This window comes from Triticum aestivum, chromosome 7A, assembly GCF_018294505.1.
Source record: "Triticum aestivum cultivar Chinese Spring chromosome 7A, IWGSC CS RefSeq v2.1, whole genome shotgun sequence".
Taxonomy (NCBI): Eukaryota; Viridiplantae; Streptophyta; class Magnoliopsida; order Poales; family Poaceae; genus Triticum; species Triticum aestivum.
In genome coordinates, this window is record NC_057812.1 from 621732049 (window position 1) to 621744752 (window position 12704).

Below are 12704 nucleotides of genomic sequence, written 5' to 3' on the forward strand. Positions count from 1 at the left end.
GAGACTTAGCTGCAGTCAGGTACTCGCCTAAGTTCGAAAAAAAAACTACCGAGTGGAGAGCAATCCTCCCACTCAGAGGCTTAGCTGCAGTCCAGTACTCGCCTAGGTTCTCTCACGAGGAGACTTAGCTGCAGTCCGGCACTCGCCTAAGTTTGAAAAAAAAATCCTACCGAGTGGAGAGCGATCCTCCCACTCGGGGGCTTAGCTGCAGTCCAGTACTCGCCTAAGTACGAAACACATCTCAATCCTCAAGAACGACTTGGCGCAGGTTGACTGCCACCTTCTCCTGGAGAGCTTCGCCACAAATACAATGTGCGCTCTGTCCCACTCTGCAGTAACAGGGTGTGGGTCGACCGCCGCCTTCCCCTGGAGAGCTTCACCACAAATACAAGACACGGGTCGTCTGCTTCCCTCTCCTTCGGGGCTGTGCTGCGAATACAGAAAGTTGTCTCAAATGAAGAATGGTTTCACTCAGCAGGAGACTCATAAAGATATTCAACGGTAAACCAAGTTCAGATAAAATTCTAAAGGTTCTGGATCACGGATCGAGGTACTCGGGCATGCAGCCCGAAAAAGTTTAACGGTTACAAAAACCACTCGGCATTCCGAGGCAAATTTAAGGTAGGACATAAGAGTTTGTTCACTCCGCGGGAGGAGGGCTGGCAGGCTCGACGAACTCATCCAGGTCGACGCCGTCGACTATCCGAGTGGCTGCAGCGATGAAAGTCTCCATAAAGGTTCGGAAGTCATGCTTCTGGGTGTTGGCGACCTTGATTGCTACCAGCTTGTCTTGTCGCACCTCCTTGCAGTGGACATGAACCAAGGACAGAGCCACATCAGCGCCACACCGAGCAGAAGACTTCTTCCACTCCTGCACTCGGTCAGGGATTCCGTTAAGTCGAGTCATCAGAGACTCGAGATTGTTTTGGAGCATAGCCTCTGGCCAAAGTGCCGGGTCGATCCGTGACATGGCGACCTTCAGTCGAGCCAAGTAGTCCATGACACCGTCGATGCGAGATTCCAGTCGGAGCAGATTCATGGAAGTTTCATCTTTCACGAGAGAGTTGATTGGATCCAAACCTGGTTCGATCCGCCCAGTCTCCTCTTCAAAGTTCTGGCAAAACTCTGCATTCACGATCCAAGGATAAGTAAATTTTCATACACTGAGTCGACAAAAAAAACACTAGTCGGAACTAAATGTGCACCTTCAAGCTTGATGTACAACTTCTTGGCGAGGCTCCTCAAGTAGCTCTCCAGATCGTCCCTCCTGCGAGCGATGCCTTCCATCTTTTTTTTCAGGTTGAGGTTATCCTTCTTCCAACGTGTACACTCCCTGTTGGCTTCATTCAGAGCGGTCTTCAGCCTGGTATTCTCTTCTTCTAACTGGCCGACCGAAGCCAGCTTCTGTTCGGCCAGAGCGGTCTTGTCATCAGCCTCCTTACGGGCAGCAGCCAAGTCCTGATCCTTCTTTGCCAAAGCTTCTCTCAGTTTTTCTGCAAAGAAATGATGATTGATTCGGAAATAGCAGAAGGGTACTCAAGCCTAAAAACTAACCACTCGACAAAATCGTCTTACCTACGACGCCATCTCTGACCTTTTGCAGCTCTGTCCTGGCCAGCTCCAAATCAAGGTTCAGTTGAATCTGCTGCTTCTCCAAGTCAACAAAGCGAGCTCCAAGATCACAAGATTTCTGAAATCAAAGGGGAGAAGTTATCGTTATAGCAAAAAAACAACAAAGGCAATAAATACTAAGACTACGGTCGACTACCAGCAGTCCACCATAGTCTCGAGGACTACACCCAGTGGGTGCACTTAGCGTGCCCCCACCTGTTCTGATCCTACTCGACCGGCCCGCCGAAGTCGAGTCCAAAAAAAAGGAGAGAAAGAAAGTATAACTTAGACTACAGTCGACTGCCAGCAGTCCACCATAGTCTCGGGGACTACACCCAGTGGGTGCACTTAGCGTGCCCCCACCGGTTCTGATCCTACTCGACCAGCCCGCCGAAGTCGAGTCCAAAAAAAGGAGAGAAAGAAAGTAGAACTCAGACTATAGTCGACTGCCATCAGTCCACCATAGTCTCGGGGACTACACCCAGTGGGTGCACTTAGCGTGCCCCCACCGGTTCTGATCTCACTCGACCGGATCGAGTGGAAGAGACAAACTACCAGTTTGGTTTTACTCGACAAAATACAAAGACTACGATCGACTGCCAGCAGTCCGCTGTAGCCTCGGGAACTACACCCAGTGGGTGCACTCAGCGTGCCCCCACTTGTCCAAAACTTCAATCGACGCACCCAGTGGGTGTACAGATGCAAAGATTTTCGGAAAGAATCTTTAGATAGCCGACTAACCTGAACGTTGCTCTGGAGAGCCGAGCTGGCATCATAGGCGGCTTGGCTGACGTCCCGCATCGTCTTCATCTTCTCCATCATAATGCCCGCCTGGCGTATGGCTTCCCTAGCAGCATTCACCTCGTCCTCTGGGACATGATGGGTCGCAAAAACTGAAGGCGGGTCAACAGGGGCCTGAGCGGCCGACGAAGAAGGCAAGGCACTCGACAGGGGCTCGTCGAAGGTAACAGAACCCCAATTGACGTCACCAGTGTCCTGAACGACTGGTTCCGCCCTCGGCGTCGACTATGGCGCCTCGCTTGCAGGAGCTCGCCTATTCTTCCTTGTCAAAGGCCTCTCGGGCTCTTCATCGTCATCAGGGAGGTCAATAATGTTGGGAGCTGTGCAAAGTTCAGTTGCCAAAATCAAGTCACCCAATGGTGCACATTGCAGTGAATCGACTGAACAAAGACAGTATGGCAGAAATCATACCTGGATTAGAAGTGACCGCATCTTCCATCACCTCATCATCATCCCTGTAAGCTGAGGTCCTGGAAGTGGCAGCGCTGGCAATTCCAAAGTTCGTCCAGTTAAAACAAGAAAAACAAACAGCGCGGAGCGTCGAGTGAATACAAGGAGAGACACTTACGCGGAGGCGACAGGGATATTGATCTTGATCTTCGGCAGCGCCTTCCGAGTCTTCGGTTCTGCAACTTTGGGGTGCTTTGGCGCCTTCTCAGTCGTGGTTGGTGAAGAGATCCGAGGACGCTTCGAAGACTGACCAGCCTGAGCAGTTGCCTTGTCGCGGGCACTCGGCCGTTCTTGGTCAAGCTTGGATCGTCTCTCTATGCGAGGAGGCGACTCGACTTCTTCCCCATCACTTGAGTCGTCACTTCCACCATCCCCTTCACCATCGGAAGTCCACTCGCCACTTTCGCCACCACTCGCCTCGCCTTCTAGAGCTTGCTCTTGCTCCCCGTTGGGCATCGAATACATTTCAATAATGGCCTGAAAGAAAGCAGGGAGAACAAAGTCAGTCGACACAATACAGACAGCTGCGCGAGTGAATTCAGATTACAAGCAAAAACTCAGAATCAGACCTGCTCTGGTGCACGCGACTGGTCGAATGGGGGAACTCTCCTGGCTCCTCTGGGATTGTCCTTGTTCCCGGTAATGCTCGACAGCCACTTCTCCAGCGTGTCGTCATCGACCTCCTCCGGGTGGATCCGAGTGGAGTCTTCTAGACCCGAATACATCCACATCGGGTGGTCTCGGGCTTGGAGAGGCTGGATGCGCCGCTGAAGGAAGACCTCCAAGAGATCCATACCAGTGACCCCGTCACGAATGAGCTGGACCACTCAGTTGACCAACACCTTCACATGCGCCTTCTCCTCCGGGAGCACCTTCAAAGGGGAGGGTTTTTCCACTCGGTCCATGGTAAAGGGAGGGAGGCCAGTCGATTGCCCTAGCGTCGACTGGTCTTTGCAGTAGAACCAGGTCGACTGCCATCCGCGAACTGAATCGGCAAGAATCATGGCCGGAAAGGAGCTTTTTCCCCTCGTATGGATGCCAAGACCCCCACACATCTGGATCACTTGGGTCCTCTCGTCACTCGGATTAGCCTTTTTCACTGTCTGGGAGCGACCAGTGAAAATATGCTTGAAAAGACCCCAGTGAGGTCGACAACCCAAGAAGTTCTCACACAAGGAAATGAACGCGGCAAGATAAACGATTGAGTTGGGGGTAAAATGGTGGAGTTGAGCCCCAAAGAAGTACAGAAACCCTCAGAAGAAAGGATGAGGAGGCAAGGAAAACCCACGGTCGACATGGGTGGCAATAAGAACGCGCTCACCCTCCCGGGGTTGCGGCTCGGATTCCTTCCCCGGAAGCCGCGCCGAGTCGTAGGGGATCAGCCCTCCCTCGGCCAGGTCGTCGAGGTCCTCTTGGGAGATCCTCGAGTGGATCCAGTCACCCTGGATCCAACCCCTCGGCAGGCCAGTCCGCGAGGAAGATCCGCCCCGGCTCGTCGCCTTCCCCTTTGACCTTGTCGTCGCCTTCTTTGCCCGCTCCAGAGCCGCTGTCTTCTCCTTCACCATTGCCGCCGACGAGACGCATGTGGCGCGGTGGCGCTGGAGCGAGAGCGAGCGCAGAGGAGAGGAGTGAGGAGGAGAAGAGATAATGGGGCGCACTGTTCGGGAGACTCCGGTCCAACGCCTTATATGAGGCCGCTTCCGAGTGGCTAACAGGTAGGCCCAGATGGCTCTGTCAAATCCCGTAACGACCGCACGAGTGATACGTGGCGAAAAAGGTGGCACGGGGATCGAGGTGGCTCCGCTCTATCTCGTCCGATTACTTCGGCCTCCCCCGTCCCATGCGCTTCCCAAAATTCGGATCCCACTAAATCCGCGGGCAGCAAATGACTTGTCAGACCAAAGATCTCCTCCGCACCATCACTCGGAGCCTTACAAGTAAAGAAAGTCACTCGGCGAAGAATTAAGAATGGATCAAGGCGACTGAAAAGGGAGTTGTTGTCATCACTCAGGTCCGTTGATCCGAAACAAGATATGCTCACGGCATAGAAAACGAGTCGGAGAAGTCCTCAACTCCTTCCCCACTCAAACCTCGATCCATTCGGGGGCTAATGATGAAGCTATGTACCTAGGGTAGGGTCACGGACCTGTCCTAACTGCCCTACCCAAGGACACCTCTAGAATAAATCACCTTTCAATCGACTTGGAGGTGTTCCACTCGACAGACTCGAAGACACTCGACCAAGAAGCAATTACTCAACCAAGATCCAACCACTCGACGGCCAGGAGACCTAAAGTCACTCCGCATGCTAACGGTCGGTCATTAAGTAGCTTTTATGGTCATCATAGCACTTTATTGCTAGCGTTATCAGTAACGCCCTGCCTTAATGTACATTGAACCCTTCGTAATGTGGGCTGGCCGGGGTCCTGGCGCACTCTATATAAGCCACCCCCCTCCTCCGAGACAAGGGTTCGCACCTCTGTAACTCATACTCACATAATCCAGTCGACCGCCTCCGGGCTCCGAGACGTAGGATTTTTACTTCTTCCGAGAAGGGCCTGAACTCGTAAACTTTGCGTCCTTACAACTTCTCCATAGCTAAGATCTCGCCTCTCCATACTTACCCCCCTACATTACTGTCAGACTTAGAACCACGACACCCCCTGTCCCCATATATAAAGGAGCAAGGGGTCGTGTGGCCGGCCAGGAGAGGGGCGCGCCAGGAGGAGTCCTACTCCCACCGGGAGTAGGACTCCCTCCATTTTCCTAGTTGGATTAGGACTTGGGGGAAAGAGGTGGAGGAGAAGAAGGAAAGGGGGGCCGCCGCCCCCCTCTCCTTGTCCTATTCGGACTAGAGGGGAGGGGCGCGCGGCCCTTGCCCTGGCCACCTCTCCTCTCTTCCACTAAGGCCCACTATGGCCCATTAACCTCCCAGGGGGTTCCGGTAACCTCCCGGTACTCCGGTAAAATCCCGATTTCACCCGGAACACTTTCGATATCCAAACATAGGCTTCCAATATATCTATCTTCATGTCTCGATCATTTCGGGTCTCCTCGTCATGTCCGTGATCACATCCAGGACTCTGTACAACCTTCGGTACATCAAAACATATAAACTCATAATATAACCGTCATCTAAACGTTATGCGTGCGGACCCTACGGGTTCGAGAACTATGTAGACATGACCGAGACACGTCTCCGGTCAATAACCAATAGCGGAACCTGGATGCTCATATTGGCTCCCACATATTCTACGAAGATCTTTATCGGTCAGACCGCATAACAACATACGTTGTTCCCTTTGTCATCGGTATGTTACTTGCCCAAGATTCGATCGTCGGTATCTCAATACCTAGTTCAATCTCGTTACCGGCAAGTCTACTCATTCCGTAATACATCATCCCTCAACTAACTCATTAGTTGCAATGCTTGCAAGGCTTAAGTGATGTGCATTACCGAGAGGGCCCAGAGATACCTCTCCGACAATCAGAGTGACAAATCCTAATCTCGAAATACGCCAACCCAACAAGTACCTTCGGAGACACCTGTAGAGCACCTTTATAATCACCCAGTTACATTGTGACGTTTGGTAACACACAAAGTGTTCCTCCGATAAGCGGGAGTTGCATAATCTCATAGTCATAGGAACATGTATAAGTCATGAAGAAAGCAATAGCAACATACTAAACGGTCGAGTGCTAAGCTAACAGAATGGGTCAAGTCAATCACATCATTCTCCTAATGATGTGATCCCGTTAATCAAATGACAACCCATGTCAATGGCTAGGAAATTTAACCATCTTTGATCAACGAGCTAGTCAAGTAGAGGCATACTAGTGACACTCTGTTTGTCTATGTATTCACACATGTATTATGTTTCCGGTTAATACAATTCTAGCATGAATAATAAACATTTATCATGATATAAGGAAATAAATAATAACTTCATTATTGCCTCTAGGGCATATTTCCTTCAATTAGAGCATTGTCCCAGTGAGGAAAGGATGAAGGAGACTATGATTCTCCCATAAGTCAGGATGAGACTCCAGATGAAAAATAAAAAAATAAAAAAAGAGGCCAAAAAAAAGAAGAAGAAAGAAGGCCCAAAGAAAAAAAAGAAAATGAGAGAAAAAGAGAGAAGGGACAATGTTACTATCCTTTTCCACACTTGTGCTTCAAAGTAGCACCATGATCTTCATGATAGATAGTCTCCTATGATGTCACTTTCATATACTAGTGGGAATTTTTCATTATACAACTTGGCTTGTATATTCCAATGATGGGCTTCCTCAAAATGCCCTAGGTCTTCGTGAGCAAGCAAGTTGGATGCACACCCACTTAGTTTCTTTTTTAGCTTTCATATACTTATAGCTCTAGTGCATCCGTTGCATGACAATCCCTACTCACTCACATTGATATCTATTAATGGGCATCTCCATAGCCCGTTGATATGCCTAGTTGATGTGAGACTATCTTCTCCCTTTTGTGTTCTCCACAACCACCATTCTATTCACCATAGTGCTATATCCATGGCTCACGCTCATATATTGCATGAAGATTGAAAAAGTTTGAGAACATCAAAAGTATGAAACAATTGCTTGGCTTGTCATTGGGGTTGTGCATGATTTAAATATTTTGTGTGGTGAAGATAGAGCATAGCCAGACTATATGATTTGTAGGGATAACTTTCTTTGGCCATGTTATTTTGAGAAGACATGATTGCTTAGTTAGTATGCTTGAAGTATTATTATTTTTATGTCAATATTAAAATTTTATCTTGAATCTTATGGATATGAACATTCATGCCACAATAAAGAAAAATTACATTGAGAAATATGTTAGAAAGCATTACATATCAAAAATTATTCTTTTTTATCATTTACCTACTCGAGGACGAGCAGGAATTAAGCTTGGGGATGCTTGATACGTATCCAACATCTCTATAATTTTTGATTGCTCCAAGCTATTATATTATCTATTTTGGATGTTAATGGGCTTTATTCTACACCTTTATATCATTTTTGGGACTAACCTACTGATTGGAGGCCCAGCCCAAATTGCTGTTTTTTGCCTATTTTAGGGTTTCGAAGAAAAGAGATATCAAACGGAGTCCAAACGGAATGAAACCTTCGGGAACGTGATTTTCTCAACGAACGTGATCCAGGAGACTTGGAGTGGCCGTCAAGAAACAAGGGAGGAAGGCATGAGGCAGGGGGGGCGCGCCCTCCACCCTCGTGGGCCCTCCGTTGCTCCACCGACGTACTTCTTCCTCCTATATATATCCATGTACCCCCCAAACATCCAGGAGCACCACGAAAACCTAATTCCACCGCCGCAACCTTCTGTACTCGAGAGATCCCACCTCGGGGCCTTTTCCGGAGCTCCACCGGAGGGGGAATTGATCACGGAAGGCCTCTACATCAACTCCATGGCCTCTCCGGTGATGTGTGAGTAGTTTACTTCAGACCTTTGGGTCCATAGTTATTAGCTAGATGGCTTCTTCTCTCTCTTTGGATCTCAATACAAAGTTCTCCTCGATTTTCTTGAAGATCTATTAGATGTAATCTTCTTTTGTGGTGTGTTTGTCGAGATCCGATGAATTGTGGGTTTATGATCCAGATTATCTATGAACAATATTTGATTCTCCTCTGAATTCTTTTATGTATGATTGGTTTATCTTTGCAAGTCTCTTCGAATTATCAGTTTGGTTTGGCCTACTAGATTGATCTTTCTTGCAATGGGAGAAGTGCTTAGTTTGGGTTCAATCTTGCGGTGTTCGATCCCAGTGACAGAAAGGGAACCGATACATATTGTATTGTTGCCATCGAGGATAAAAAGATGGATTTTGTATCATATTGCATGAGTTTATCCCTCTACATCATGTCACCTTACTTAAAGCATTACTCTGTTCTCTTGAACTTAATACTCTAGATGCATGCTGGATAGCGGTCGATGTGTGGAGTAATAGTAGTAGATGCAGAATCGTTTCGGTCTACTTGTTTCGGACGTGATGCCTATATACATGATCATACCTAGATATTCTCATAACTATGCTCAATTCTATCAATTGCTCGACAGTAATTCGTTTACCCACCGTAATACTTATGCTCTTGAGAGAAGCCACTAGTGAAACCTATGGCCCCCGGGTCTATCTTCCATCATATTAATCTTTCAATACTTAGTTATTTCCATTGCCATTTTTTTACTTGCATCTTTTATTTCTCTTTATCATAAAAATACCAAAAATATTATCTTATCATATCTATCAGATCTCACTCTCGTAAGTGACCGTGAAGGGATTGACAACCCCTTTATCACGTTGGTTGCGACATTCTTATTTGTTTGTGTAGGTGCGTGGGACTTGAGCGTGATCTCCTACTGGATTGATACCTTGGTTCTCAAAAACTGAGGGAAATACTTACGCTACTTTACTACATCACCCTTTCCTCTTCAAGGGAAAACCAACACAGTGCTCAAGAGGTAGCAGCCTGCACCAACAGAGCTTCTCCAGCTTGTACACCATCGGGCTCTCACGGTAAGGCACCGGCGACCTCGATTCGTCCCCTCTCCTTCCAGAGGCTCGACGGAAGCTGGGAGTGTGAGAACGACCCGAAGACCAGGACATTGCCTTGGAGGCAGCCGCCGCCACCCCCTGCGAGATCGCCTCCGCTGCCAGCCTGCTCAGGAATCGCCTCCGCCGTCGTCTGACCCTAGTTTTTCCCCCAAATCCCCAACCGTTTCCTGTTCGCCCCCGCGCAATGCTGTTATAACCGATTACTCATTATAACCAGGGCCACCACTCAGAGCAATCTCGGTTGACAGTGGCCACGTCAGCGTTTTTTGGCTAAAACGGCACTAACTTGAGCCATCAAAGCAATCTAACAGCCATCTAACAGCCATCAAACAGAATCTGATAAAACTAAGGTTTGATTTGGATATAACTTGAGCCATCTAACAGCCACCAAAGCAACATATTTCATCAGAGGTATAACTTGAGCCATCTAAGAAAGCATTAGCTAAATAACATAGCATAGTGGAGTTCAACATATCCATAGATTCTTACAGCCATAATTAATAGATTCTTACAACATTAGCTAAAGACCATAGCATAGTGGAGTTCAACATTGTTCACAACTACTACATCCATAAATTACACTTCATCAAACCACCCTTCACAAAAGATAAGCAAAGCCTTCTATCAAAGCAACATATATCATGATAGGTATGCTCTGCTTCATCTACCCAGATCATCTTCATCTACCTCATTCCTTCAAAATGTCATGGATCAACTTCAACTTCTCTTTGCTCTTCTCTAGTGAATTGAACTGAACAACTAGTTGGAGCTTTAACTCATCCATGCGTTTTATCAGATTCTCATGTCCCCTCTTGATATCAGACATGTGAAGGTTCAGCTGCACATTCTCTTCTGTGAGTTTTTCCACAGACTTGGTGAGCTCATCAACCTGAATCTTTAAATTTTTGTTGCCTTCAGTTAGCTTTTCCTTCTCTTTCAAATTATTCATCTTCAAGTTCCTAATGACACTGCCTTGAGCTTCTAGCAGGTTCATCAACACTTTATACTTCTCTTTCAGCTTCAAGTTCTCTGCCTCTTTCTTCTCCATTTCATTCTTCATGCCAGCCACAACTGATGCAGTGGCAACCTCAGCTCTCTTCTCCTTAGCTTGCACATAGCTGAAATCCAACACCCTGTCCTCCTATGCACCGAGAAGTTGATGGACATCTTCAACTTGTTTCTCATAGTTGGCATCCAGATTCCTTTTCTCTTCTTTAAGGTGTTGGATAGTAAGTGAAATTTCCAGGTTATCCTTCCTCCTAGCATGCCTGCTGTCTTCAAACATTTTCCAAAGCTTCAACAATGCATTTTGCATTGTGGGAGGCCACTCTGGGTCAACCAACGCAAGAAACCCACAATTCTCACTTTGCTGCAATATAGCAAACATTTATATTGTTACTCTCTGAAGAATTACAATTATAAAAGGGCACTTTTAAAAAAATCAACTAAGAGCATAAGAACTACAACCTATACATGTGGTCAACTAAACAATGCTACTTCTACTGCAACCTATACTGCCTCAATTAAAAATTAGCATCTACACTGCTAACTAAGCTGCTGGTCATATATAATACTACAAAAAGTGGGCAATTTAACTAAACATGAATATACATGAGCACATGCCTACACAACATGTTGCAGTCACCTTCAGTACTAATAAATAACTAAACTATGAGCATCTCCACTACCAACTAAGCTGCTGCCCATATATATTACTAACATCAGGTGGCATGTTTAACAAAGGTGAGCATCAAAGCTACTAACTTACTAATAAATAACTAAACAATGTGCTTCATCATCAGTAGGAGTACTCCATCAGTAGTACTAACTTACTAAACAGAGGCTACCAGCTATATTACAGTGAACATAGAGAGAGAGCATGAATCTTACAGGCTGGGCACAAACTAGAAACCTCCTGCCCGTCTCAAATGATTCAAAAGCTACACGGCGCTCAGTTAGCAGCCGATGCTCCACGCACAGCCCCTCTGGTGCCTTCTCCAAGCCATTGTAGTCTTGGTCTTCAATGCTAGCAGGAATCTACAGGAGCAAATCCCCAAATCAGAAAAGCAGATCAGCAAATCCCCAAATCAGAAACCCTAACCCTAACTCACCCTAGCTCTACCACTGACCTGATAATGCATACCGTCGTTGGAGGAGGAGATCTACAGGCTGGACAAGTAGTCGCTGCTCTCATCCTCGAAGACCATGGTGCGGCGGCGATGGCGGATGCGGCGGTCTGCGTGGCGAGCGGCGGCGGATGGGAGAGACGAGGGTGATGGGGCCAGGAAAGGGACAGAGTGCGGCTGGCTCCGGTCCGACCAGCCCCGACCCAACTACATGGTGCGACCGAGCCGGGCTGGAACGAGTGACCAAGCGGGTGCACGCGGGTAGGCCACCGTTGCACCTGACACGTGGGCCCGATCGGTCAGATACGTGGTCAATACGTGCTTATACGGCTGTCCGATCATTTTGCAACACTTAGGCTCTGAGCCGGTACTGAATTGCAAAAAAAAGTGACTAGTGATACAATACTAACTCGTTACGACGTGCTGAAGTGTGGCAGTTCCTCGCAATTAACTCATCGCTAAGCAGAGCACCAACCGAGCAACAACGACAAAACAGAAGGCACTCACGGCCGCCTGCTCCCCCACTCTCCAATTCCGGCGATGGCGACCGCGCAATTCCTAGCCCTGTCCTCGTCCTCCTCCGCCTCCGCAGCCGCCCGCCCCAGGGCCCGCCGCGCCGCGCCGTCGCGCGTGTGCGCGGCGGGGTCAGCGTTAGCGTCGGGCGAGCCCGCGCGGCGGCTCGCGGCGGAGTTCGACCCGGCGATCCCGCTGGCCTCCGCGGTGACGCCGCCGAGCGGGTGGTACACCGACCCGGAGTTCCTCCGGCTCGAGCTCGACCGCGTCTTCCTCCGCGGGTGGCAGGCCGTTGGTACGCACACTCGATTCCCTGGAATTTCCTTTCAGCTTTCAGGAGGAGTACTCGCTAGCTGTGTCATTGGCGATCGATTGTAGATGTTGATTCAATCTGAGCTACATGGAGCATGTCTTACTTTTCTGGACAGTGGACACAGTGACAGTTGAACCGACTGCTGAGTGTTCACTGGCAGACTGGCTTGAAATGGATAGTTCAGGTCTCGGGTGATCATGTCCCCTGACTAACTGGGATCATGGGCAAGGTACCCGTATGGGATTAACTTTCTATCGAAATGTTAACATATTCATTGCTCACTTATGCTTGTTCAACTTTTCACCCCGCCAACCC

At 48.3% G+C, this 12704-nt stretch overlaps 1 protein-coding gene across 2 annotated transcripts in view; it reads left to right on the forward strand.

The window, feature by feature from the left end:
• The first annotated feature begins 12022 nt into the window (after positions 1-12022).
• The window catches only part of LOC123148717 (choline monooxygenase, chloroplastic), a 5368-nt gene continuing 4686 nt past the window's right edge, over positions 12023-12704 (forward strand). The window contains exon 1 of one of the 2 annotated variants that reach the window (XM_044568209.1): positions 12023-12371. In XM_044568209.1, coding sequence (XP_044424144.1) covers positions 12104-12371 — 268 coding nt within the window. In that variant the 5' untranslated portion in view covers positions 12023-12103. The remainder of the gene's footprint in view (positions 12372-12704) is intronic. The other variant, XM_044568210.1, reaches the window with a different exon arrangement.